At 61.2% G+C, this 27,415-nt stretch overlaps 1 protein-coding gene and 2 long non-coding RNA genes across 7 annotated transcripts in view; 1 reads left to right on the top strand and 2 right to left on the bottom strand.

Moving 5' to 3' along the window:
- Window positions 1–15,011, bottom strand: part of LOC123386733 — a 17,018-nt gene extending 2,007 nt beyond the window's left edge. The window contains exons 1-5 of one of the 2 annotated variants that reach the window (XR_006601098.1): window positions 14,751–15,011; window positions 13,678–13,842; window positions 8,250–9,699; window positions 6,539–6,704; window positions 5,467–5,618 (exon numbers count right to left, since the gene is read on the bottom strand). This is a non-coding gene — a long non-coding RNA (uncharacterized LOC123386733). Of the gene's footprint in view, window positions 1–5,466; window positions 5,619–6,538; window positions 6,705–8,249; window positions 9,700–13,677; window positions 13,987–14,750 lie in introns of those variants that run through there. The other variant, XR_006601097.1, reaches the window with a different exon arrangement.
- On the top strand, window positions 12,384–27,415 carry IL2RB (interleukin 2 receptor subunit beta). 4 transcript variants are annotated; one of them, XR_002744032.2, is made up of 11 exons: window positions 12,384–12,538; window positions 15,608–15,728; window positions 16,159–16,273; window positions 16,997–17,075; window positions 17,835–17,940; window positions 18,807–18,955; window positions 20,117–20,282; window positions 20,483–20,603; window positions 21,872–21,956; window positions 24,377–25,953; window positions 26,073–27,415. XR_002744032.2 is itself a non-coding variant. In XM_023257473.2 (10 exons), exons 2-10 carry the CDS (start codon window positions 15,632–15,634, stop codon window positions 25,112–25,114), a joined length of 1,653 nt encoding a protein of 550 aa, XP_023113241.1. In that variant the 5' UTR covers window positions 12,384–12,538; window positions 15,608–15,631; the 3' UTR covers window positions 25,115–27,415. The 4 variants fall into 4 exon arrangements, 3 of the variants coding, with proteins under 3 accessions (XP_023113241.1, XP_023113240.1, XP_044918257.1); XM_023257473.2 differs by having other exon boundaries at window positions 24,380–27,415; XM_023257472.2 differs by having other exon boundaries at window positions 24,377–27,415.
- On the bottom strand, window positions 21,600–25,197 carry LOC123386734. Its single transcript, XR_006601099.1, has 3 exons — window positions 25,067–25,197; window positions 23,671–24,642; window positions 21,600–22,242 (listed from the first exon to the last, which is right to left on the bottom strand). It is a non-coding gene; the product is annotated as an uncharacterized LOC123386734 (long non-coding RNA).

The raw sequence follows: 27,415 nt of genomic DNA, 5'->3' as shown, positions 1-27,415 counted from the left end.
AAGACGAGGACCCTCCTGGGTTAAGTTCCCTGCTCTGTCCCAGGACTGAACGGGATGGAGGGATCTGGAGGGCTGCAGGCCAGAGTTCAAGGTTCACTCTGCTGTGTGACTTAAGGCTGATAGCTGCTCTCTCTGAGCTCAGACTCATCATCAGAGCCTCCAGATCCCTTTGTAGGTCTCTGGTCTTGGCTTTCTCCTTCCTTGGGCTCCCCTCACGCTGTCTTCCTGGAATCCAGGGCCCTGACTGCTTCCCCATCCTATCTTGCGGGGGCATGCCCCCCCCCCCGGAACTCCCAGGTAGGAAACGGGTACTGATCCATCTGGGTCATTCACCTTGCCTTTGCGTCCTCTCCAGCAGCACGAGCGTCCGCTGTGTAGAGGCTGGGGAGGAGCAAGCACCGCCCTCTGGTGGCAACTTCTGGGACCACATGTCCCAGTGCCCTGTTGCATTTTCACCTAAGTATTCCTCAGAAGCAATTATCGAGTGCCTTTTGTGTGCAATATTCCGAGCCAGGCATGAAGGAGTGGCAGCGAGGTTAAAGACAGAAGGGATTCTGTATGGGTCAGGTTGTGGGGGCCCGTCCAGTGCAGTGGGGACCTTGGGCCTGGGAGGCATCTCTCGGTCCCCAGTTAGCCACCCGGCCGGCTGGCTCTGCCTGGCTCAGTCAGGTGTGCCTGGAGGAGGCCCACCTGTACACAGGTGTGCTGCCTGGAGCACACCTGGGTGCACACCTGAGCCGGAATGGGCTTGCTCCTCCGGGAGGGAGTGATCGCTGCATCCCAGGAGGAAATCAAGGGAGCCTGGGCACTCGCCCTGGAGGGGCCTTGCACTTGGGATGTTTCAAGCTCCAGGCGTCTGCTTCAGCCACACAGGCCCCGTTACACCCGTGTCCATTCCCACCTGTGCCCCTGTGCTCAGGCCGGTCTCTGCCCCTGGCCCTGTGTTGGCCATTATTCTGCCTTCGAGGCCTGGCTCAAAGCCGCCTCCTCCGTGAAGTCTGCCCTGAAGAGGCAGCTGCCCAGGGAGTGTCTGAACACCTCGAACAAACTCTGGTTATTTTTACTGCATTCGCACACGTGCCTGTGCCCTGGCTCCTTCACTCGGCCCTGGCGTCCTCGAGGCCGGGTTGTCTGGAAGATCTTCGGCGGGTACCATAATTCCCAGCCCGGAGCCGGGCTGATACGGGTGCCTGAAAAATGCTCCATGCTGACGGCGCGGTGTGTTTATCTTGGACACCTGGGGACACCATTCAGACTCTCCCGAGAGAGGTCGGGGTCAGAGAAACGGTGGGAGGGCCAGCCTGGGTTCTGGAAGGCCGGGGTGGCACAGACAGGGTAGGCACAGAACCATCAGCAGGGCTTTGCGTTCCCAGGGCTCCTCGTGCCAAAGGCAGCAGCAGCCTAGCCGTTGGGAGCATGTCCTCTAGAGCCCAACGGCCTGGGTTCAAGTCCCAGCCCCGGCACTTACCGCCTGGGTGGCCTTGGGCAAGATACTTAACCTCTCTGTGCCTTAGTTTCCCCGGCCATAAAATAGGATCCCGAAGAGTACCAACCTGAAAGTGTTGTCAGGATTAAATGAGTTAATAGGCTGCTTCTCAAACCTCCATGTGCCCGGGAATTGCTTTAGGGATGTGCTTCAAATGCAGAGTCTGGGGCGCCTGGGTGGCTCAGTCGGCGAAGCGTCCGACTTCGGCTCAGGTCACGATCTCGCCGTTCGTGGGTTCGAGCCCCGCGTCGGGCTCTGTGCCGACCGCTCGGAGCCTGGAGCCCGCTTCGGATTCTGTGTCTCCCTCTCTCTACCTGACCCTTCCCTGCTCACACTCCTTCGGTTTCTCTCTCTCTCAAAAATAAACAAGCATTCCAACGCAGACTCTGACTCAGCAGGTCTGGCGCGGGGCCTGGGATGCTGCATTTCCAACGAGCTCCTGGGGGCGCCCGTGCTGTTGGAACTCAAACCGCATTTGGCGGCATTCAGCAATTCACGCCTCAAGTGTTCAGAACGGGGCCTGGCCCAGAGTAAGGGCTGGGAGGTGTTCCTGACTGCTTTTACCTGGCCCCTCTCAGGGAAGCGTATGGCTTCTGCCTTCCCCGTCCTTCATGCCGCTCTGCTCTCCCGATCCTTGGCCGGGCTGTAGTTTCTGATATCTTTGGGCTATTCTGAACCTCCTCTGGGGTCTGTGCTCGGGGCCCTGAAGAGGGACAGATGTTGGGGGGGGGAGGTGGGCCGGCAGAGGACGATCTCAGGAGAGAATTGAGAAGGGAAACAGGAAGGGGGGGGCGGTGGAAAGCAGCGTCTCTCGAGGCCCACTCACCTGAGTGTCCGGGCTCGCTCTGATGTGAGCTTCACAGCCCAAACCACACTCCTCGCAGCTTCCCCCCCCCCGCCCCTCCCGCCTCCCTGCCACCTCCGCTCCCGCCACCTCTGCTTCCGGCGGGAAAGACACAGGTGACCTCAGCCAGGGTGCCAGCAGCACTTCTGGGCTGGAACCGCAGGCCCGAAGGCATTGGCCACATCCTCCTGATCGCAGCACCCCACAGCCCTTTCCTCGCCCTGACCCCAACCCCCTCCCCCGCTCCTGGCCTCTGGCCACCAGGCTTGGTGTGATCCCTAGCCCTGGCTGGGGGAAGGGTGAGGCTGGGGATCCTAGGTGCTTCTGGAAAGGTGGAGGAGGCTGGGGGGTGGGCAGCCGCAGGGGCTGGGGGGCAGGGGGTATAGAGGGAGGCCGGGGGTGGGTGGCCGCAGGGGCTGGGGGGCAGGGGGTGTAGAGGGAGGCTGGGAGTTGGGCGGCCACAGGGGCTGGGGAGCAGGGGGTGTAGAGGGAGGTCGGGGGTAGGCGGCTGCAGGGGCTGGGGGGCAGGGGGTGTAGAGGGAGGCCAGGAGTAGGGTGGCCACAGGGGCTGGGGGGCAGGAGGAGTAGAGGGAGGCCGGGGGTGGGTGGCCGCCCGGGCTGGGGAGCAGGGGGTGTAGAGGGAGGTCACGGGTGGGTGGCCGCAGGGGCTGGGGGGCAGGGGGTGTAGAGGGAGGCTGGGAGTTGGGCGGCCACAGGGGCTGGGGAGCAGGGGGTGTAGAGGGAGGTCGGGGGTAGGCGGCTGCAGGGGCTGGGGGGCAGGGGGTGTAGAGGGAGGCCAGGAGTAGGGTGGCCACAGGGGCTGGGGGGCAGGAGGAGTAGAGGGAGGCCGGGGGTGGGTGGCCGCCCGGGCTGGGGAGCAGGGGGTGTAGAGGGAGGTCACGGGTGGGTGGCCGCAGGGGCTGGGGGGCAGGGGGTGTAGAGGGAGGCTGGGAGTTGGGTGGCCACAGGGGCTGGGGAGCAGGGGGTGTAGAGGGAGGTCGGGGGTAGGCGGCTGCAAGGGCTGGGGGGCAGGGGGTGTAGAGGGAGGCCAGGAGTAGGGTGGCCACAGGGGCTGGGGGGCAGGAGGAGTAGAGGGAGGCCGGGGGTGGGTGGCCGCCCGGGCTGGGGAGCAGGGGGTGTAGAGGGAGGTCACGGGTGGGTGGCCGCAGGGGCTGGGGGGCAGGGGTGTAGAGGGAGGCTGGGAGTTGGGCGGCCACAGGGGCTGGGGAGCAGGGGGTGTAGAGGGAGGCCAGGAGTTGGGTGGCCACAGGGGCTGGGGGGCAGGAGGAGTAGAGGGAGGCCGGGGGTGGGTGGCCGCCGGGGCTGGGGAGCAGGGGGTGTAGAGGGAGGTCACGGGTGGGTGGCCGCAGGGGCTGGGGGGCAGGGGGTGTAGAGGGAGGTCACGGGTGGGTGGCCGCAGGGGCTGGGGGGCAGGGGGTGTAGAGGGAGGTGGGTGGCCGAGTGTGGGACACGAGCTGCCTCTCCCAGCACACCCTCGCTCATGGTCTCAATTTTTCATCTTCCAGCCTGTTTCGAGGGGTCCCCCTTGACGCCCTGTGACGAGTGTTCTGGGAACACAAATCACTCATCGCTTAGGAGCTGGTGGGGGCCTCCCAGCCCGTGCAGCTGGCTGCCTCGGCTCTGTTTTGAAGCTCCTTCCCGGGGAGCAGGGCCCTGAGGACCTGAGCTAATCATGCGCTCCTCGGGCCTCCCCCCCGACAGAGAGCGGTGCAGTCCGGGGCCCTTACCCTCTGCTGCTCTCGGGTTGGCTCGTGAGCTCCTGGAGGCCCATGAGTTCAAGGTCACTGGTCAAGCCTCACGTAGGGGGTCGAAGCGAGCTTCCCTCCTCTCCACTGAGGCAGCCCTGCCCCTGCCCGGTTGTGTCCTAAATGGGGGGCCTCCGGGTGGGGCCTGAGAAGCTCCCTCACCCCAGAGGCTGCCCCTGAGGGCTGAAGAGAGTCCCATTTCCCCCGAGGGCGACAAGGTGCCCAGGTCAGAGTCCTCCAACTAGAGGCTGCCTCTCCTGGAAGAGCTTTCAGGTTCATAGGACCCCATCCCATCCCTGTGGGGCGGGGAAGGCTGAGCCCAAAGAGGGGATGCCGGGCACTTTTGGCTCCTGCTTATCCAGACTCTGTCTGGTCCCCCGTTTCTGGTAGCCGCGCCCCACTTCTCTTTGGAAATCTACCTTCCTGCATCAGGTGAGGTCGCGGTCAAGCCGTCGGTCAAAGGACCCCATCCTCTCCAGCCAAGGGGTGGGCGTTTGAGCTCATTTAGCCAGTGAGGCTCTCTGAATCCTAGTGGAACGAGTCAGGAAACAGCTGGGGGTGGGTGGGGGGGGGGGAACCTGAAGGGGGTCTTTGTAGCGCTACTCCTCCGAGCTCCCTCTGCTCCCCCCTGAGGCCTGAGTCTCCCGCTCTTTCCAGAACCTGTAAGCCACTCTAGATTCTTCTGGCTAGCTCTGTGTGGCTCAAGTTGGCCACAGCCTCTTCCTCTGGACTGCAGCCTTAGCACCTGTGACTGGTGAGCTGGTGGCCCTGCGGGGACCAGAAGTCAGGTGTCCAGATTCCCAGCCAGCGCTCGCGTCCCCCGGGAGGACTGAAATGCAGTGGAACGGAAGAGAAGAAATGAATATTCTCGCCCGTGGCCCCCTGGTGGGCAGGGGAGGTCGGTGGCTCAACCACGCTGGGACACTGGGCAGGTGGGGTCGGCCAGCAAGGCTCCCTGCCCGGCACCAGCCCCCCCCCACCCCCCCTCCGGCAGGTGGTAGGAGCTCCGCCCTGGCTGCAGGGCCTCCCGGGGAACAAGCATTTGGTAAACAGAGCATGTGCTGACCTGGTTGAGACGAGCCAGGGTGGGTTTGTGACTCCGTGTGGTGGGAGAACCCACAATGGGGCCGTGTCTAACTCACTCTGAAAGCGAAACTAGCCACCCACCAAATACTCAGGCCTCTGCTAGTTCTGAGAGCTCCTTCTTAACCAGCACCCAAAACTGGAAACAAGTCAGTGGGACAGATTCAAGGTCAGCCAGCCAACTGGGGTGTGTACCTGGGTCTCGCTAAGACCTTGAAAGTGAGGCCTTCAACCATGGAGCCAGCCAGGAAGACATCGCGCTGTAAACCCCCTTTTAAATCACTTACCGCTTGATTTCACCAGGCAGTAGGAGGTGCTTCTTAGGCCCTCTTGGATTGTCCCCTCAGACACCTGGCTTCCAGGCCTGCGTCACACTGCCAATCCTATTCCAGTGGCCCCAGCAGGGAAAACCGCGGGCCAGGCAAACCTCTCTCTTTTTCTTAATGTTTATTTATTAGAGACAGCGAGAACGAGAGAGAGAGAGAGGGAGAGAGAGAGAGAGAGAGAGAAACAGAGGGGATGAGTTGGGGAGGGGCAGAGAGAGAGGGAGACACAGATTCCCAAGCAGGCTCCAGGCTCTGAGCCGTCAGCACAGAGCCCGACGCGGGGCTCGAACTCACAGATTGTGAGATCATGACCTCAGCCAAAGTCCCATGCTTAATGGACTGAGCCACCCAGGCGCCCCAGGCACACTTCTCTTGTGTTTTCCCCGGCTTCTCACCTTGCTGCCCGCCCCCCTCCCCTCGCCCTGGGCTGGTCAGCCATTGCTGAAGGGTGGGGGTGGGGGGGGGGAGGGCTGGGGGGGGCAATTAAAGACAAGTTTAAATCTTAAACCTGTGCGCTGAGATCTGAAATCTTAAATCCGTGCGTGTGGCAAAGGCACCTGCCTTGGGAATTCTAGTTGCAAACCACAGAACCCAGCCTGCCTTCTTCCATCGGAAAAGGAATTTATTTAGGATATTCTGATGTGGGGGCATCTCCGGCAGGACCCGCAAATCGGGCTCAGGGGGGTGTGGCATCTGGGATGTGATGTTCTTTTTTTTTTTTTTTTTCCTAAGTGTATTTATTTTGAGAGAGACAAAGCGCGAGTGGGGGAGGGACAGAGAGAGAGAGAGAATCCCAAGCAGGCTCCGAAATGCCAGCTGCGGAGCCCGACGCGGGGCTCGAACCGACGAACTGTGAGATCGCGACCTAGGCCGCAACCAAGAGTTGGATGCTCAACTGACTGAGCCACCCAGGCGCCCCTGGGACGCGACGCTCTGATGCCACCCTCCTCGGCCTCCTTGCCAGTCTTGCCGGCTCCCAGACTGAGGTCTGCGACGGAGACGTCAGAGTAGAGGAGCCTGGTCACGTGCTCACCTGCCCCGCTGCAAAGGAGTCTGGGAAAGTACTGCTTCGGCTCGTTGCTTGGGACACCGGGCTCCCGCCGAGAGAAGCAAACACCTCAAACACAGGAAAGGTTTGCAAAGCTCCGTGACCACGACGGAAGATAAATATCTGGCCGGCGCCCGAGAAGAAGAAGCACCTGCAACAGAGGGTCCTTTGTCAGCCCTGGACCTCAGCCACCCCCGCCCTCCCACCCCCTCGCCCGATGTCCCTTCCTGTGTTGTCTTCTGAGGCAGGCCTGGTCGCGGGGGAGTGTTGTGTATTCGTTAGAATTTATGGCCAGGATTTTAAGCGGGAGGATTTCACGTGTTTTGAAATCCGGACGTTCGGCGTCTCTTGGAAATCAGCCTTTTGTGGCGGGCCCGAGCCACCTCTGCTGTCAGTGGAGTCTCTCTCTACGCGATGCAGGGCCACGTGTGGCCCACCTCGCGCCTGCCCACTGCCGGAAGCTGGCATCCTCACTGCTCGGGGGTCCCCTGTTCTCTGGGGGTCCGGGGTTCCTGGCCCTGGAGCCAGGCTTGACTGAGAGGCATCGTTCCCGAGCTCGGGCCGATTCCTGACCCCATCTAACTGCTGTCCTCGAAGCAGACGTTGTAGGCAGTGGTGACAGCCAGACACAAGCTCCATAGAGGGGCCTCTACATTTTTTTTTCTTCCGATTCCTTAATAAAAACACCTAGAAAAACAGGCAAGCAAGCACGACTTCTAGATGGAGAGGAACTTCTCACAGACACATCGCAAACATCACACATTCTCTTTCGCCGGTGCGACACCTAGATTGTCTTCTGAGAAAGATGACATATCTTGGTGAAACCCGCTTAAGAAAAAGCGAAAGGATTCTTTTCTACCTGTTTCCCACGGGAAAGGGGGCAACCAGTTGAAGGTGTTGGTAGAGGGTCTCTGGCGCTCTCCGGACTGTCCCCGTCACGGGACTCTGGCCCGGTAGTCAGGAGACGGGGGTCGGGAGTCGAGATGGCTATGGACAGAAAGCTTCTCTCCCTGGGCTCCTTCGGGGCGGGGGGGGGGGGTGGTCCCAGGGGCCTGGGGACCGGAGGATTTTCAGGTTCCTTGGGAGAGGCGGGACGTGATCAGGAGCCCTCAGGGGAATGCCACCCCCCGCAAAGGGTCCTCCACTTTTGTTTCCTATTTGGTTCTAATTTTATTCACTTTCTTAAGTGGATACTCTGTTCCCAGGAAAGAAAGGTCAAATTGCACACAAGACTCTTCCGGAGAGTTCCTCCCCCTCCTCTCCCTCCTGGGTCTCCCAGCTGGAAAATCTCTAGGGATTCCTTCCACTTGGTGCACGTGCTAGTTCACAGCCATGCTCACACACACGCGTGCACACACGCACGCACACACATTCGCAGGCGCGCACAGTTAGCCTTACACACGCACACGCACACGCACAGCAACCCCTTCACCGATGCCCACCCTCGCACACCTCCACGCTTCCCCCCCCTCCACGCAGGTGCACCTTCACACCCATCACACGCTCCCGGCACGGGTGCTCACACCTACTCACCATCACACCCTCACGTGTGCACCCTGACACACGGACTCCTGCCCACATAACGCACATATACGAAGAGGCGCGTGCACACACCCACACGCGTGCACACACCTTCTCACATTTACACACTCACTCGCATCGGCCCCTCCCGCACGGGGCGGAGCATGTTACCCACTTCGTTCTGAGCTGGGCTTTTGTTGGTTCCTCCACACCCCCTGGGGATGGTGCCGGGTCAGGCGCAGAGAATTGCCTGCTTGGGTTTGTCGCGGCTGTGTCGCCTTGCATGGTCCTTTCTCCGCTTACCCGGCGTCCTCCGTCGATGCCCATTCCGGCTGCTTCCCGTCTTGGCGCGCACGTTTCCTAGGCGGGCCTGCCTCTGTCTGCAGGATGAACTTGGGACACGGCGCTGCTGGGTCACGGGACGGATGTCATCACATTGCGCCCCCAGAGAGGTTGTGCCGCTCGGAGCTCACACCAGCGACGGAGCCACCCTTTAAAACCACGCCGATGGCGAGCCTTTGGAATCTTCGATACATTCCTCCCCGAGTCTTTTTTAAATTTGTATCTGCTGGAATCTTCGTTGTATCCGATTCGGAACACTTGAGTCTTTTTTTTCCTTCCTTCCATGCATCTTGACATCTTCGGTATGCTGGGTCATTGCTAAGCTCTGGAGCTGTCTGGATTCAGTCACACACGGTTCCTGCTGCCAGGGGGGTCCTAGTGTAGACTCATAAACAGTCATGACACGAGATGGGGTAACCGGCACGTGCATAGAATCCGACCTGGCTGGGTGGGGGGTCAGGGAAGGACTGGCTTTAAATCGGGGAGCTGAGTTAGTCCAGGACGAGTGGGCTGGGAATGACGTGACCGACTTTTCTGTCCCCCACTCCGCTCCCTGCGGGCGTGAGTACTCAAAGTCCCATGTCCCTCAACCCCTTCAGGCCCAGGCAAGGCGGGACAGCCAGTCCCCCTGGAGCAGTCCTGGCGAGTGGAAGGCATGGTTTATGCAAGATGTGAGCTGCTTGGGGTGCTGGTGTTCGAGGGGCTGGTGAACCAGCCACTCACGGGAACACGGAAACGCGCGGGTATCGGATCTGGAGCCCGGGAGGCTGGCGAAGTGACGGCGGAGACTGGGGAGGGTGGCGGCTTACGTGGGGGGCGAGGAAGAGGAAGCCAGGAGCCCCCACATGTGCTTGGCCCGTGGCGACTACAGAAGTGGGGTCCCCGGGCAGTGGCAGTTGAGCTGCTGGGGCTTTGCTATGAAAGCTGAGGGTGCAGGGGTGAGGGGCCGTTGTTTCGCAACGGGCACTGTGAGGACGCGTGGGGGGGGGGGGGACGGTGGAGGCGTGGAGGGCACAGGAGAGGCCGTTGTAGGAGTCAGGGTTTGATGCACTTGGCCGTTCCGGTGCTGGGAGGGGAGGAGGCTAAGTCCAACCCCCAGAATCCCTGAGATAAAGGTCTGGGCAGGTCTCAGTGAGCTCGGTCAGGCCTCTGGCATTGGAGAAGCTTCTGGATTCTTCTTCGGGTTACCTCAGAGAACCTGATGTCCTCCATCAGACGCACCTGCTTCTAATCCTGGCTCTGCCACGTTTTGTCAGATGACCCCTGGGCCTCGATTTCCCGGCCTGAAAATAGGAAAGGGGCTGGCGCTGTAGAGAGCGGGGCGGGCAGGGATCTGGGCGCCCGGCCCCGAGGTGTGGGGACAGGCCTGACAGCCACAGCGCCTGAGCCGGAGGAAAGTTCAGAGACGATGGCCGGGCTGCTCCCGCGGGGCTTTGAGGCCGAGATTCAGAGTCTGAATTGTATTATGAACGCACTGGAAACTACTGGAAGGTTTCAGCGGGGTTGCTGCAGTGAAATGGGCTGATCTGGCTCAGGGGAAGCTTGCTCTGGTTGCTGAGTGGAGAACGGACGGGCAGGGTCAGGAGTGGAAACAGGGACGCCCGTAAGGGGGCTTCTGCGGGCCTGGCTCAGGGGCGGGTGATGGCAGGTGGGACCTGGCCCGGGGGCCGGACAGAGCAACCTGTTCCCCACCTGTTCTGTGTACCCCCTGGGCCCCCAGCCTGGCCTGCGCCCTCGCCCTCCTACCCGGCTTTAACATCCAGCTCAGGCACCCGTGGCCCCTTCTGTATCAGCCGGGGCAAAGCCCCCCGACTGCTGGTGGACGATGTGGATCGTGTAGGGTCGAAGCTCTCCGGGCTCCCTAGCCACCCCTGCCTCTCCACCTCAGGGGTCCTGGCCGGAGCCCCTTGGCCAAAGCAGGACCCTCCTCGCTACGCTATTCAAGCCGCCTCGGCGGGTGGAGGCCACGCGGTGCTCCACCCGCCCCCCAACTCCCAGGGCCCCGGCTGGTTAGAGCCACCCCCCTCCCTCCCCTGGACCCACGCCAGCCTGGGGTCTGCTGCCGGTCCCTGGCCTTGCTGCGGGGACATCTCGGTGCTCAGCCAACGTTTGCCGAACTTGAATGAGAGAAGGGAAGAAGAAAAGGGGGTTGGGGGAGGTGAGGAGTCTCAGGCAGGCCACGCAGGGCAGGCCAATGCCGTCCCCGTGGATGAAAGTGCCGACTCCTTATTACAAGATGCGTTTGTGATTTCTGGCTTCGCCGGGGGATGTCTTTTCTCTTTATACGTGTTTTTATTTTGATTTTATTTAAAAAAAAAAGTTTCTTTATTTACTCGTCAGGGGAGGGGGCAGAGGGAGGAGAGAGCGAATCCCAAGCAGGCTCCGCACGGGTCCGAGCAGACTCAGCACAGAGCCCGACACGGGGCTCGATCCCGCGAACTGTGAGATCCCGACCTGAGCCGAAATCAAGAGTCAGAAGCTTCACCGACTGAGCCACCGAGGCGCCGCTCTTTTCATATGTTTTTTTAAAAAAAGTTTTAACCGAGTTCATTTATTTTGGGGCACGACGTACGTGCCGGTGGTACATGTGGGGTCTACAGTGAAAAAACATTCTCCCTGCCCCTTCCTGACCTGGCTTTCCTTCCCGGGAGGACCCACGTTCCTGGTTTCTTGAGAAGCTCCCAGAAATATTCTGGGCTCCAGACATCTTGGCCATCTTCTCCTCTTTGTGGGGGGTGGTTCACTACCCGCCCCTGCAGCCAGAAAGCTTTGCTCGAGGGGAGGGGAGAGGAGGGAATACTGCGAGTTCATTAAACGTGCGGTGGACGGTGAGTGCTTCGGGCACGGATGTCTTACAGGAACCACCACGCCTCCTTCCCCCTGGGAAGGCAGGGTGGCTCTGTGGGCAGGCCCCAAAGAAGGTCATCCTCTTCTCAGGGATGCCGCCCTGTTGCTTCTGCTTCGACTCAGAAGGGAGCTGGGTCTGCCTCTCTTCTCGGGGTGGTCAGTTCTACTCTCCCTTCTGTGCAGACAGCCGGGTCTCTGGAGCTGCCTGACCCCTCTCCTGCTTGCCCCGTCCCTTTCTTTGAAAGAGAGAGCAGCTTATGAGAAAGTCCCCCACCTGAGGCAGGGGCATTAAGGTCAGGACAACGAGAGAACACAGAACTGCTTCTTCTGGGGGCTGGATGGAACCTCACAGGTCCCCGGGCCTGGGACGCTGCACGTGAATAGACGTGCGCCTTTCTAAAGAGGGGCCCTGTGGCTTCTCATCATTTGAAAAAAAAAAAAAAAAAGCCCTGAGCTGATCCAAAGAGCAGGGGCGGGGAGGGGGAAGGAGGAGTAGGAAGCATGACCTGAGCGGGAAGGGAAGGTTCTAGAATGTCCAATAAGTGGCCCTCAAATTGCTTGCAAAGCCCTGGAAAATAGTTCCCTCTGGATGCTAAACTAAGGAAGGGGCTCCCTGGAAGCCTGGGCGAAAAGGGAGGTCTCGGAGAGGTGGATAAGAGGAGAAGCGCCGGGAACACCGGAAAGGACACCTGTGTGTGTGTAAGGCCTGAGGGTGTGTGTGTGTGTGTGTGTGTGTGAGTGTGTGTGTGGCTGGGTGAAGGTGTCAGAGGTTTGCAGTGACCTGTGTGAGATGGGGTGGGGTGGGTGTAGGAGGGTGAGGGAGGGCTGCACCCCCTGGGGCTCCTGTGTGCACCAAGGCGCCTTGGCGAGGGCAATTGTGTGTGTGTGTGTCTGTCTGTCTGTCTGTGCGTCTGTCTGTCTGTTGCCAAGACACCCACGGTGCCCCCCCCCCCCCCGCCACCCCGCAGCGGGGGAGGGAGATCTTTATCTGGCCTCTAGGTGCTTTAGGAGTTTCAGAGTTTCTCACCAGCCTGATCTCTCCCTGCCCCCCCCCCGGCCCCCCCGCCCCCCTGTCCCCACCTCAGGCCTTGCCCCCTCCATCCTCTCTGCACAGGAAGTGGGCTGGCCCTGGGGTTTTACTTCGCTGGCCTCATCAGCCAGCTGCTACCTGGGCGGCTGGGAGTCTGAGTCGGAGCAGGGCCCTGGGGTGATGGCTGTGGCCCCAGCAGCAGAGAGATCCCGAGAGAGTGCGCCGCAACCCCATGTCTCAGCCAGGTGACTTTGCCCTCGCCCCTGCCCCCCTTCGGTCCCCGGGCACCCAGGGGCTCCCTCCCGGCCCTGCCGCCAGCCCCCGCTGGAAGGGAAGGTCATGGGACAGCTTTCAGCTCTCACCTAGATGCCCCAGGACGTCATCTGCCCGGACTTCCTTCTCCCAGCCCTCCTGGCCACCCCTCCCACCCCCAGCCTTATCTTGAAACCCCTCAGGAATGAGGCAGGTCCTGAGCTCATGGCTTTTGGCTTGAGGGGGAAAAAAATGCTGGTCCCTAGTGCTGGGACCTACCTCTCCTGCCCGGCCCATCCCTGGGGACGCTGGGGCTGCTCTGGGGCAAGGGGCCTTCCAACCCAGAGGGGTGAAGGAAGAGGCGGGAGGACTGGGAGAGGGGAGGCCTGCTGAGCCCCAGACAGAAGACAGCGGGATGTGGGGTGGGGGGGGACAGGCGAGCCCCCTCCTCACAGCTATGGAAAGGGGCCCCCCGGGTGAAGTGCTCCCGAGGAGGCTGAGGGGCAGGAGAGGAGAGAGGGGGGCCTCTCTGAGACCTGGCCCTGAAGCGGGGTGGCCAGGGAAGCCCTGGGCGGGAGGCCAGACCTGCAGGTTTGAGTCCGGATTTGTCCCGCCCTTGGCCGTGTGAGGGGGCAGCTCAGTAGTATCTCCGGGCACCTTTGGAGGGCCGGGCACCTCTCTCCTGCCCTGGGGAACGAGGCCTCCTGCCCTGAACTGTATTCGGAGCACCTCGGGGGTGGGGGAGCTGAGGGGCAGAGCCAGCTCTGAGGGTCCCCTTCCTAGCCCCACAGCCAGGGTCTAGAGCCCCAGGGGTTAAACAGCAAGAGGCAAGCCCCCTCCCCTCCCCCCACCGCCCCCCCCACTCCGTGTGTGTGTGTGTGTGTGTGTGTGTGTGTGTGTGTGTGGTCAGGAGGACAAGGGAAGACAGAGCCCGTCAAGGTCAGTGGTCTGGCTACTGAGCTCCTTCCTCACATCCTCCCCCTCCCCCAAGCACCCCAAGTCCCGCAGCGTCAGCCCTGCGGGAACTCAGGCGGTAATGACCCATTCAACCCCTGGCTTCCCCCACCCCCACCCCCCCACCCCCAACTCCGGCCTTGGCCTCCTCATCTGAGAAAAGGAGTCATAATGGTACCTTCTCCCGGGGTTGCTGTAAGGGCTAAATGAAGTGTCATCTGCTGAGTGCTGAGGACTGGGGCACAGAGTGAGAGCCGAGTATTAGTCACCATCGCCATCATCATCCCTGTCACCATCATGACCGTCATCACCATCATTGTCACCGTCATTATCATCTCCTCGCCTGAAATCAGAGGACCGGCTTTGAGTCCAGCCCCTTGGGCAGTGCGGAGCTCAGTCTTGGCATCCATCAAAGGGGCGGGTGACGACAGCCACCTTCCCGGGCTGTGGTGGGGACCTATGAGTCAGTGTGGGTGTGTGGACAGCTTTGCAGTTGGGAAGGGCATGGTGCGTGGGTGTGCGTGGGAACCTAGGGCTAAGGGCGCTTGGGGCTCAGAGGTCCTACTTGCTTGCTCTCCCTGAGGCTGGGCCCGTGACCTTGAGCAGGTTCCTTAACCTCCCCGAGGCTCCTTTGAGTGGGCTAGGAGCCCTCCCAGCCCCAAGCCCCTCCGGTGCCCCCCACGCATCCCCCCACGCGTGTGCTTTGCAACCCTGGAGAGTACACGCGCCCTTTCTGATGGGAGCGGTGGGGAGCTCATTCTAGATAATGCTTCTGCTCCTGCCAGCTCACCCCTGCTGGGGCTGTGGTTTGGCCTTGACCTTCCTGTGATCTTGTATGCCTTTGCCCTGACCCTCCTCCCCTCACCCTGGGGCTCTGTGCCAGGTCCTGTCTTGGGCATGGGGTTGCCTTGCTGGCTGGCGCTGGCCGAGGGTGACACCCTCCAGGGGACTGACAGGGACTGTGCCCAAGGCCACGATCGAGTGACTAGGGGGCACAGCAGGGCTTGCTGGACCCCCTTAGGGTCCCAACCCTGTGCCCTGTGCTGTCGGGGGTTCCCAAGGAAAGAAGTAACCCGCCCCCACCCCCACTCCAGCTGGGAAGCCCACCCCACTAAGGGGACGGTGGGCCAAGCAAGGAGGAGCCCATGGGCACCTCTCTGGGCTCCTTTTTGAACCCAGGCCGGAGACCTGACTGTGGGCCTGGGCCCCTGCTGGACCCGGACTCCAGGGCAGGGAGGCTGTCGGCCTTACCTCTGGGACCAGTGCCCCGGACAGGGTCTGGGCAGGGACAGAGGATGTGAGAGAACAGGCCTTGGGGGTGAACGTGGCCGTGACATCCCAGTTCTGCCCCCTTCGGCGTGTGTGACCTTGGCGGGAGCCTTAGTTTCCTCATCTGTGGGAGGGGCTAAGACAAGCACCCACCCCCAAGCTGCTGGGCAGATAAGATTATCTGATGTATGTAAGGCGCTCGGTCCATGAGTATTGTGAGGTCATCAGTACGTGTCTTCGTGTCTTCGGTCGGTCGTGTGAACGGTCTCGGTGGGTGGGACAAGTTACCGGAGTCCCTGCCTGGGCCCTGTCCCGGCTCAGATTCCACAGCTGCCTCTTTTCCGCTCTATGGCCTTGGGCAAGTTGCTTCACCTCTCTGTGCCTCAGTTTCCTCACCTGAAAATGGAGGTAATACGGGTATCATCTGGTAGATGGCCTTATCGCTTCATTTAAAGAGTTGAAAACAGCCCGGCCTACAGGAGCCTCCCGATGAACGGGTTTTGGTGTGATTAAGGGGGCAGCGGGGCACGGGGGGGGGGGTGGGCTCTAATCCCAGCTCTGTGCTGGCCTCGCTGTGTGGACTGGAGCAGTCTTCCCTTTTTTTTTTGAGTCTCAGTTCCTCCAGCTTTTGAACAAGGGGTTGGGTTCGCTCAGAGGGCCCTTTCAGCTCTGACAACGTGTGGGGCTCTGAATCCTGGAAGGAAGGGAGTGTGTGGGCGGGGCCGAGGTACCAGCAGGTGCAAAGGCCCTGAGGCCGGACGGTGCTGGCTTGGTAGGGTCCAGCCCGCCGCCCGGAGTGGCGGGTGTTCACTTGTGCCTTCTCTTCTTCCTCCCTCCAGGGCTCCCTTCCCTAGCTCCCACGCATGGATGTGATGGCGGCTCCTGGTCTGCCCTGGTGTCTGTCCCTCCTTGTCCTCTTCCTGCCCCTGGCCATCCCTCGGGCATCCACAGCGGTGAACGGTGAGGACCCTGCATCTGGATAGCTGTGCTTTTCTTGGGAAGGTGGCCAACAGCATCTAGAAGCCCTTTCAGGACCCCCGCTTCTCGGCGGGGGCAGGAGGCCGGGAGGGAGGGAGGCGAGGGCGATGGGACCAGAGATCAGGCGTCCACCTTCTCCCTCGGTCCTTCTGTCCTGCTGTATCCACACGTCCCTCCACGCCAAAGGAAGACACTGGCTTTTCGTCCCTGCTCTGCCTCGGCCTGCCTCTGGGACCTTGCAGGCTCTGGGGCTCAGTTTTGTCCTCTTTGAAATGGATCCGCCCAGATCTTTTCTGCCCAGCAGGGTCGCCTACCTGCCCATCTGGTGGGCACAGGGTGCAGGGCGCAGGGTGGTAGGCCGGCCCCAGAGGGCACCCTGCAGCCGGCCACTCACGCCTCTTTTTGTCGGCAGACCCCTCCAAGCTCGCGTGTTTCTACAACTCAAAAGCCAACATCTCTTGTGTCTGGAGCTGGGATGGGGACCTACAGGCCACATCCTGCAGGATCCACGCTAAGCCGGATCAACGGTGAGTGTCCCGCGAAACCACAGCATCTCCAGACGGGGGCGGGGGGCGGGGCAGGGTGGGTCTTCTAATCATTGCCATTTAGACACTTGGAATGCCTTCCTTGTAGACGCCAAGATGTTATATTTTGGGCATTTGGACTGATGGGACCCCCAGACCCCTGGCAGCACATCAGGCTGGAAAAGCTAGGAGGCAGATGTTTAGACGCCTGAGACCAGGGCGGGCATGAGGAACAGGTGTCCAGGCTGCAGTGCAGGGGCCAGGGATGGGCTGGACAACGTGGTCTGGGGACACAGAGCTGTAAGACCTGTTATGCCAAGGTTACACTGGACTTGAGAAGCCAACGGGGAGAAGGAAGGGGGCTCCCCTGGAGGAGTCAGCGAGGGGTTTCTGTGACCCAAACGTTCTGGGTGGCCGTGGCAAAGGTGACTCTGAGTGGGTGGTGATTCTACGGGGTTCCAAAGGCTCCATCAAGCCCCACAGGAAGATTCTGGAGGGCTTTCGGTGTGGAGGCCACCTGCCCTAGAAGGTCACTGTGGCTACTGCGGGGCCGGGCTGGGGAGGGGTGGGGAAGGTGTCTACGACGGGAGGCGGAGCAGAATTCTGCCTCTGCCGAGGTTGGCACAGAGCCCCGCGCCGACCGGCCCTGCTGGATGGGGGACCGTCCCCAGGGCCGGCTCTGGGGGGCCCTCCTTCTGTCCTAAGGAGGTTCTTTTCCCTTGGAAGGTCTTGGAACAAATCCTGTGAGCTGCTTCCGATGGGATCGGCCTCCTGGGCCTGTTACCTGATCCTTGGATCCCCAGATGTGAGTAGTGGGAGCTGAGAAGAGAGCCCGTGGGGAGGGCAGGTGCTCTCCCCGTTTGCCAAGCACCAGCCGGTTATATCCACTCTTAAGGGGCAGGAGAACGTGGAGATGGGCTCGCACAGCGCACAGGCTCTGGGTGCAGAGGCGTGGGTTTGAATCCGGACGCCCCTGCTGACCAGATGCATGACTTTGGGTTTCTCACCTGCAGCAAGAATCCACCGGAGGAGTGGCCAAGGCACCTGAGCATTTGCCTGCCCGCAGGGGATACTCACTACCTGGCCATTTCCTTCCCCAAAAGTCAGGGTGTGGGGGTGGGGAGAAATGGAGGAAGGGAGGCTTTCATACTCAAAGCTATTGTTCCAGATCTACGTTTCTGGGGGCGGTGGTGGGGGGGGGGTTGGTTAACCTGCTTGCACACCTCTTGTGATGGGGAACTCCCTCCCCCACCCCGAGGCAGCCCACCCCACTTCAGATCATGGATCAAATTCATGCCTGTTTTCTGTAAATTAAGATTCACTGGCACAGAGCCACGCCCGCTCTCCTGCGGGTTGTCTCTGGCTGCTTTCGAAGGACAGCGACAGAGCTGGGTAGTCGTGACCGAGACCGCTTGACCTGCAAAGCTAGAAAGAGTTGCTATCTGCACCTTTGCGGAGAAAGTTGGCCGACCCCCTGCTTTAGCTGGGGGGGGGGGCTTGCGGAGGGGCTCCACTTTTACTGGGGTCTCGATCTTCCCCCTCCTCTATCCCCCCCCGCTTGCAGACTCAGAGTCTGACTTCGGCTGACACCGTGGACATGAGGGTGATGTGCCACGAAGGGGGCAGGTGGAGGGTGCTGATGACCCAGAAATTCAAGCCCTTTGAGAACCGTGAGTGAAGAATCTGGAAGCAGGGGGGAGCGGGGGGGGGGGTACTGGGGCGGACTGGGAACCTCCTTCCCTGTCTTTCCCTTGGGGGATCCTGCCTGTCCCAGTCTCTCTCCACACCCGCGTGCGAGCTGTCACTGCCTGCCGCCCTCGGGATGCAGTCCCGATTCCTTACCCTGCTATTCGAGGCTCAGGATCTGGCCCTGGCTTCCCAATCTAGGACTCCTCCTCTTGTGGCTTGTGTTCCTGCCACGACCAAAGTCCAGCTCTCCGAATTCAGCGTGCCCCTCCGTGCCTCTGAGCCCTTGCACGTGCGGGTGCCACAGCCCGCAAGGCTCTTCCCACCAGGAAAGTTCCCAGCCACCCTTCAGGGCTCAGGGGAGAGTCACCTCCTCCAGGAGGCCTTCCCAGACTCTCCCAGCCCTTTGTGCCTCCTCCTTCAGGGTGTTTAGGTCCTGGGTCCTCACTGCCTGATCAGGGGACTGTTCCCCTCACTGGGCTGTGAGCTCCTGAGGGCGGAGTGTTTGTGATCCCTCTGTCTCCACTCCAAGTACTCAGCACCAGGCCTCATCTGGGCAGTGCTCCGGGAAGGTTTGTTGAATGACTGGGTGTCCAACTCCAGCCGCAGACCATGGAGGGGCCATCTCTAAGGAAGAGAGGGCGAGAGCTAGGCAGCTCTCTCTCTCTCTTTTTTAATGTTTATTTTTGAGACAGAGAGAGAGAGCGCGCATGAGTGGGGGGGCGGGTAGAGGGAGAGGGCGACCACGGAATCCCAGCATGTCTCGGTTTTATCACCTCAGCATCATGTCCCGGCGTCCCCCAAGCCCACTCTCCCTTCCTGTCTCCCTCTGTCCCTCTCTTGCTTCCAGTTCGCCTGATGGCCCCCGACTCCCTCCAAGTCACCCACGTAGGGACCCACAGATGCAACATAACCTGGAAAGTCCGCCAGTCCTCCCACTACATTGAAAGATACCTGGAGTTTGAGGCCCGGAAAAGGTCCCCAGGCCACAGCTGGGAGGTGAGTGCCCTGCCCTGATTCCTCCTTCCTGCCCCGGTCACCCTGTCCATCCTTCGTCTCAGCCAAGCCACGGCGGCCCCGAGGCTATTGCCAGCTCCGATCCCCCCCTGCCTCCATGTGCCCCCTGACAATCCAGAGCTTCCAGCTGGTGGCAGATGCCGGGCTGGCACCAGGACAAGGTCTTACCTAGCCAAGAGGCCGGAGACTGTCCTCTCCGGGAGATTTCAGAGACCCCGGGAAGCCACCTTTCCGTTCTTCAAATCCGGTGTGGTCAGCATCCACTGGGGTCGGTCACCTACCCATTCACTTACCCGCTCCCTCATTTGCTCGCTCACTCAGCAAACACTGAGTACCTACTATGTGCTCCTGAGGGGGCAAAGAGGGTGGAGGACGAAACTGACCAGATCACCCCCCACCACCACCCCGGGGTCAGGAAACTCACATGGAGGGCGGGGAGACTGTCTGCAAACAGGACCCTGGAGACTATGAGATATTGATCAGTGCTACCCAGGAAATTAAATGGGATGACATCATTTGAGAGGGCCTAGAGCAGGCCCTCAGGTCAGGTGCCCACAGAAGGCTGCTTGTGGGATCCGAGGGCCAAGGAGGAGCAGACCCTGCAAAGGTTTGGGGAGGGCTTTCCAAGCAGAGGAAAGAGACACCGCAAAGACAAGACCCTGTGTGTCTGAGGGCTGGCGGAGGGCGGGGGGGGTGGGGGGGAAGCGGGGAGGAGCAACGAGGGATCCAGAGGTGGGCGGGGTCCCTGGGAAAATCCTCTTTCTGGGCGCGTGGAAAATAGACCGCAGCAGAGTTTGGGTGGGAGCAGGGAGACCAGCCCCTGCCTGAGATGGGGGAAGGAGAGGAGAGAAGGGGAAGGGTCCAGAATAGGTTCCACAGGGGGAACCAGCTGATGGGCGGCAGGCTTTGTGTGTGGAGGCTGAGTGAGAGGGAGGGGTTCGGGATGAGCTTGGGGTTGGGGCCTCAGCACTGGGGAGTCAGGGAGCCTTCTGGTAGGACTGGGTGAGGGGGCGTGGAGGCTGGAGGCGAGGAAGGAAGGAGCTCTTTGCTCAGCCTCCCAGGCAGCCCTGCCGTGGGAGGTGAGGAGGGCTGTGGGGACCCCCCTGCTCTGACAGCCCCCACCCCTGCCTGTCTCTGCCCCAGGAGGCCTCCCTGCTGACCCTCGCGCAGAACCAGCAATGGATTTCCCTGGAGACCCTCACTCCAGACACCCTGTATGAACTTCAAGTGCGGGTCAGGCCCCAGCTGGGCAAAAACGAGGCTTGGAGCCCCTGGAGCCAGCCCCTGGCCTTCAGGACGAGGCCCGCAGGTACCAGTGGGCAGAAGGGGTGGGACAGAGCTCAGGCAGGAGAGGGGCTGGCTGGGGTGTGATCCGAGGGCAGCTGGCGGGGGAGGCCTGGGGACGGGGTCCAGGGCTCGGCCCCAGCAGCGGCGGGGGGATGCTGGAGGGACCTGGGCGATGGGGGCCCTTCTCTAACCCCTCTCCTTGCTTCTCCCACCCCCGGGCAGCCCCAGGGAAGGAGGCTGTGCCCTTTCCTTGGCTGGGCCACATCATCATGGGCATCAGCAGTGCCTTTGGCTTCATCATCTCGGTCTACTTGCTGGCCAACTGCCGGTACATCGGGCCATGGTAAGCGCCCTCCCTTCCTGCTCCTTCGTGTTCTCCTCTGACACACGCACCGACACGCTGGTGCTCCCTCTGCCCTCCCGAGAGTCCCCCCTGCCTAACACCTGGCTTTGCCCTGCCACCCACCCCCAAAGATGGAACCCTGTGGAACCGGCCTCAGGGGATCCGAGGAAGGAGAGCCCCATGGCAACCCTGCCCCGAGCGTTACTCTCAGGAGCTGAGTGTGTGTGTGTGTGTGTGTGTGTGTGTGCACATGCTGGCTGTCTGCGCGTGTGTCCTCACGGGTCTCTCTAGGTCCGGGCACGCGTTGGTGTATTTCTTTATTTCTTGAGCCCCAGCTCAGTGCCAGGCCTGGGGCGGAGTGCTGGGAATGCAGGGGCAGGCCACACGCGTGCAGACCCATGGGAGAAGGCAGACGTTTACTAATCACACACGAGTACAATGACACGCCACGAGGAGGATGGCAAAGGAAGATGTTCGATGTATTGGAAACAGACATCAGGGAGAGGAACCTTGGCTGAGGGGTGGCTGGCAGAAGCTTCTCCAAGGAAGTGATGGGTCCCTTGAAATCTGAAGGAAGAGCTAAGCAGGCAGGGTGGAGGGGGTTGGGGAGCGCATCCCAAACAGAAGAAACCGGGTGCGCAGAGACCCTACGTGAAGGGGGTGGAGGAGAGGGCTGACCCGACATCTGCGGGGCAGACGGGCTTTCTGGGGCCTTGGGGCTCTGACTACATTTTGAAGCAGGTGCCTACAGATACTGGGGCATTCTGCTTGGCAGGCCGAGCACGGGCTGGAAGTCGGCCCCCACTCACTACCCTCCTAGAACCGGGTGCCCTTGGGCAGTGCACAACCTGAACCACCATCCATGACAGCCTGGCCTCTCTCCTGCCTCCTTCCTCCTGGTTCACTCTACTCCAGACGCCTGGCTGTGTGTGGTCCCTGACCGGTCTGGCTCACGTGCCCCCCACCCCCCCCCCCCCCCCCCCCGCCAGCCCTACATTTTCTCTTTCACAGTCCGCTGCTTTCTGTTTGCATAGAATGCATGATAATGTCGCACACTTGGTTCGGGTCTGTCTCTTCTTAAGATCCGGGGCCTTCTCTGTTGGCCATTCTTGTGTCCCCTCCCTTACTGGGCATTCCCTTGATACTGATCAAATGAATGAATGTGGAGGGGTTCGGTACCCTACCTTCAGGGCCGTGGGGGGCTGGCCGGACACCATGGCCCCCTTCCCTTCTCATCCACCTTCCCTCCCTCCCTCTCTCCTGTTCAGGCTGAAGAAAGTTCTGAAATGTCACATCCCAGATCCCTCAGAATTCTTCTCCCAGCTGAAGTCAGTGCATGGAGGAGATTTCCAGGTAGGACTCTGGAGGTGGAGGCCAGAAGCAGGCACGGCCGGCTTGGGCTGGCCAGAGAGCGGGCAGAGGTGTGAGTGGGTTCGCGCTTTGCGAAAGGAGACAAAATAAGTAAGGGAGTAGCCTCCGGGGTGGGGGTGGGCCCCTTTCCCCAGCTCTGGCACCAGCCTTCTCAGGCTGAATGGCACCTCCCGTCTGAGCCAGACTTACTGGGTTCTAAGTCTCCGCTCCTTCTTGGCTGTGTGATGTTTGGTAAGTTAGAGAACTTCTCTGTGCTCCGTTTCCTCGCCTGTAAAAAGGGGAGGGAAATAGTGTTACCAGGCGTATGGACCCACTGCCTGGGACACAGTAAGTGCTCGAGGGGCCCTAGCGGGAGTTACTGTCCCCAGTCTGTCCACCGAGCGGGGCTTGCCAGGTACAAATTCTCGCGACCCCACCACTCGCGCAGACCTTCTTCGTGGGCGCAGGGCTTCCTCTGACCCTGCGCAAAGCCCCGAGCAGGCTCCCTGCCTCGTCCCCGGTGCTAACAAGTCCTCCAGCCACACCTCGTCACTTGAGACACAGATTCACGGTTAAAGCGTGGGCCCCCGAGAGTAGTAACACTCTGAACCCCATTTCAACCTCAGTCGCCTCCCCTCCCCGAGCCCACACTTGCTTCAGGAAGGAAGTGTCAAGGGAGGTGGGGGATGCGGTGGGCTGCTTCTGTCACCCTCCCCTCCCCAGGCTCTCTAGATTAGGTGGGGGTGGGGGTGGGGGTGGAAGGAGATCTGGAGGAGCCCCGAGGTGGCCGGGAAGCCACGCTGGGCCCGAGCTATCAAGAGCCGGAGTTCTCTGTTACCGGGGATCAGGGCCCCTTCTGGAATTCTTTGGAAAACTCCCAAGACTGGGGATCGCTAACCTACGGTTCTCTTGATGTGTAGCAATGCATCTCCTTAAAATTCTTCCTAAAGCCATAAGGGTCGTGAGCTCCCCGTCAACAGAGGCATTCATGCAAGCCTTGGCTGACTATCTAGGTTCTAAGGGACTAGGACCTTCCGGGTGGGAGTGAGCTCCTTCCCGGAGGGGTGCAAACCACCCCATCTTCCCATGAGGGCATCCCCAGGCCTAGATGCCTGCCCCCGGCCCTCGGGTGTGGAGGGGGGGTATCCCAAGGAGGCCCTGGGGAGGCACAATGTGCTCGGGGGTTGGGGCTGGCCAAGAGGGACCCCATCCTCTCCTCTGTGTCGGGGTGGGAGGCCCGCTCCTCTCTCTCTACCCCAGGACCTCCGGCGACAGGGCCACAAGGCCCGCTGCCCCGTCCACGGGATCTGGGAGTGTGCGTGCCAGTGTGTGAGCGTGCGAGAGGGGGAGAGAAGCTTCTCCTTGCGCCCTCCGCCCCCCACCCCCCGCCCCGCCCCGCCCTGCGCTCTTCCCTCTACCCAGACCTGCTGGGCACAGGGGTGTCAGAGGAACCCATCCAGCCCGGGCCCTGTACTCAGGGGACCACAGTCCGGCTGCTGAGGGCTCCCAGGACAGAGGGCTTGTTGAGGTTCTCAAAAAACCCACTTGAAGCCCCCATCACGCCCGCCCGCCCGAGGGATCTGTTGTCCCTCACAGGTGGCCTGCATTTCACCCTGTGCTAGGAATTCCCACCTTCATTTTCTTCTTTGACAACTTCCTGCCACCCCCCCAACTCCCCCCACCTCCCCCCAAGGAAGTTGGGAAAGAGGGGGCTCACTGTTGTGGAATTGAGGCTCAGAGAGGTGCAGTGACCCGCCCCCGGGGTCGCACAGCTAGCGAGGGGGCCGGGGCCCGGACTGGAACGTGGTTCTCCCTGCTCTTGCCAGGGCCCTCCGGATCCCAGAGCCAAGTGGGAAGGGCTCAGGCGGGCACTTTCTTCTCTCCGTGGATGGAGGGCGCGGGAGGTGGGGGCTCCACGGCGCTGGGAGGGAGAGGAGAATTGCGGGGCCATCAGGTCCCCGCCAGAGAGTTTTTTTTTTTTTTTCCACGGCGCCCGGGGCCACTGGCTGTGTGATCGGCCCCGGGGCACGTCCCCTCTCCGTGCATCTGTGAAGTGAACGAGATGTGCTCCAGGGCCCTTTCCGCTTCCAACACGGGTTGGTTGATTCTCACACCGGTGCCAGCCCCCACCAGACACACGGAGGCTTTTGCCCTGTGCCCGGTGCGGTGCCTAGATCAGCGCCAGGCTGATTCACAGCAGGTGCCCCAGAGACAGTCGCGCGCGGAGACAACGCGTCCCCCGGGCGCCTACAGCAAGCACACTCCCTGGGCTGACCCAGAGCGTTCCCCAAGCCAGTTGGCGGGCGGGCAGTCAGGGAGGCCTTCCTGGAGGTGGCCGCCCTGCGTAGCTGGTAGTTAGAGGAGTTGTGGCTGAGAGTCTGGAGGAGGCGTCCCACTCACCTCCCCGCTGCTCTTTCTCCTAGCAGAAGTGGCTCTCCTCTCCCTTCCCCTCGTCGTCCTTCAGCCCCAACACGCCGGCCCCCGAGATCTCCCCGCTGGAGGTGCTGGACAGGGACGCCAAGGCCACACAGTTGCTCCTGCTACAGCAGGAGAAGGTGCCCTCCTCGTCCTCAGCCGAGACCAGCGGCCACTCGCTGACCAGTTGCTTCACCAATCAGGGCTATTTCTTCTTCCACCTCCCGGACGCTCTGGAGATCGAGGCCTGCCAGGTGTACTTCACCTATGACCCCTGCACGGAAGAGCCCGATGAGGCCGGGCCCGGGGCGCCTGCGGGGTCTCTCCTGCCACCCCTGCTGCCTCCGCCCGGGGAGGAAGACGCCTACTGCACCTTCCTCCTCGGCGGCCCGGGCCCCCCAAACACGGCCCCGGGGGGCACTGGAGCTCATGACAAGAAGCTGGCCCCCTCCCTGCAGGAGGGAGCTCCCAGAGACTGGGCCCCCCGGCCCCCGCTGTCTCCCCCGCCAGGTGCACCTGAGCCGGTGGACATCCAGCCACCCCTGGAGGGCTCCGTGGAAGGAGCAAGAGAGGAGGGCCCGGGCCCGGGCCCTGGCCCTGGGGAGGGGGTCAGGGTCAGCTTCCCCTGGGCCAGCCCTCCTGGGCAAGGCCAGCTCAGAGCCCCTGCCTCCTGCCTGACCCTGAACACCGATGCCTACCTGTCCCTCCAGGAGCTGCAGGATCAGGACCCAGCTCGCTCGGGGTAGACGGAACGACCCGGCGGGTCACTGCCCACTGTGGTGCCAGGCCCAGTTGAGGGCTCGCTGTCCTCAAGGCTTGTCCACTGCTGGGTCACCCGGTTTCTAGCTGTGCCCTGGACATCTCTGCCCAGAGGGCCCCCACCCAACTTAGCACACTTGGCCGTTCACTTCTAAAGACCTCAGTTGCTGCTTCCTGGTCCTATGGCCCAAGGGCAGAGTGGGGGGGTGGGGGCACCGTGACTCCCCCACTCCCTCATCAGTCACGGAGCCCCATGGCTTTTGTCCCTGAAGCATCCCTCCTCTTCAGCCCTGCAAGCACTCTTGGGGGAGCGTTCTCGGGGCTCTCCAGGGGTCTTCTCCACAGGCTTCCTGCCCCCCCTCCCCCCCTCCCCCCCTCCCCCGCAGGGCAATGAGAACGCTCTTTCCAGAAGGTAAATATGGTTAAGCTGCCTCCCCCGGTTAAATCCCTGCCATGCCTCCTCACTGCCCTCCGCTTCACTTCTTGGCCCGGCCCCTGCTCCTCCAGCATCGTGTTGGGACATTCCCTTCTGGAACCTTCCTACTGAGCCACCAGAAGCTCCCTCCTGCCCCCACACCTTGGCACATGCTTGGCACCCGGTGCCTTCAGTGCCTCCTTCATCTCGGGGACAAACCCCCCCTTATCCCTCAAGTGTCCGCTTCCCTTGGAAGGAAACACTGCTTCCATTCATGTGCCCAGGCTTCAAGATTCAGTGCTGGGGGGACAGTTCTCGGGGTCACGGGATGGCTAGACCCAGCGGCTCTGTCATTTCGCCCTTGGGATCTCTCATGACCTCAGCATGCTTCGCTGCTGTGTCCTTACCACAGTATGGACACAAATCCCCCCGGGGGGGGGGCGGGGAGAGGAGGGGACACTGGCTGGATGTTTCCATGGAGGTTTCGCAGACTCCTAAGGCATGCGGCTGGAATGTGAACCTCCTGTCAGTGGCAGGTTCCGATGCTGTCCCAGGGAGCCCAGATCTGGGCCCCTGCCACTCCACCCTCTACTGGAGGGACCTCTTCCGTGGCCGTTCACCGCACTTGACACGGGGTACCTGGCACCCCACCGTATCCCCCGGATGAGATAATGAACCGTCTGGAACCGTCTTGCTCGGACCCCCAGTGCCCGGCTGCCTCCACATAGGGGGCGTCATCCACCGCACAGAGCACCCCCGGCGCCTTGACCCGTGTGAGGTCAAGACTCAGAGCGGCAAAGCCCCATGCCCGCTAGGCTCCAGCACGCCCATTCCAGCAAGAGGCTCATCCCCTTCACAATGGCAATTCTCCACCCCCCCCCACCCCCCCGCCAACGCAAACACACAGACACACACAGAGCCGGCCCCTTCCTTCTTGGTGCTCCCCACCACCTCTCCATCTCTCTTCCCTTTTGTCTCTGGCACTGGTCACACCTGCGACGTCCGTCACAGTCTTGCCCCCATACTACCAACCTCAGCCAAGAAAGGACTTCGTCCAAACTCAGCGGGGGACCAGACAGGTCCTCTATTTATAGGCCCTGCTCCTCCCTGATTGGGCACTTGACACAAGCCCACCCATAGGCTGACAAGCAGCCTATGAGCTGGCTCAGAAAATAAGCTCTGCCCAATCAGAGAGGCGGGGCCCGAACCGGCCAATCAGGTTACTCTCCATCTCGAGAGGGTGCACTCAGGGAGGGAGGCACCTGGGAGCACGTCCTTTCGGAAAAGGCGACCTCGGAGAAGGCAGCGGAGGACTTTCGTCCCGTATAGAGGACAGCGCCGGGCTCTGTTAACAGAGACTCTTGCTGCCAAGGAGGCTGCTGCCTGTTCACTCAAGATTCTTGTTTTCCTTAGAAAACAAGAATACACTCCCCTTTCCTGAGGTTGTCTGAGTCTTGGATCCTTCCCACGGAAGAGCTTCATTACCTGGCCAGCTCACGTCCCACCTCCTACCATGTGATGCCATGTGTTCTGGGCCACAGGGCTCCTCGGTCCTGATCTGAGCCTCAGACCCGAGCTCGTGCCCAGACCCTTGCGCTGTGTCCCGAGAGGCCGCTCTGCAAGTCAGGTTCCGCTTTGAAGCGTTCTTGGGACGGTTACATTTCTCATTTGTAGTGTATGTGTCAGTAACCTGCGTGTGCCATCTCTGTTACTGTGTACTTAATATTTTCCTGTAACTCCATTCACTATTTTGTTTACTTGTATTTAAAGACAAATCGTCCTGTTGCTTCCGTGAATGGAGACACCGGTATTCTCTGTAAATAAAAGGGAACTCTAAAAAGTAAATACAATAAAATGTCTCCATCTGTTGCCA

This window comes from Felis catus, chromosome B4, assembly GCF_018350175.1.
Source record: "Felis catus isolate Fca126 chromosome B4, F.catus_Fca126_mat1.0, whole genome shotgun sequence".
In the NCBI taxonomy this organism is placed as follows: Eukaryota; Metazoa; Chordata; class Mammalia; order Carnivora; family Felidae; genus Felis; species Felis catus.
This window is presented reverse-complemented; position numbering and strand designations above follow the sequence as displayed.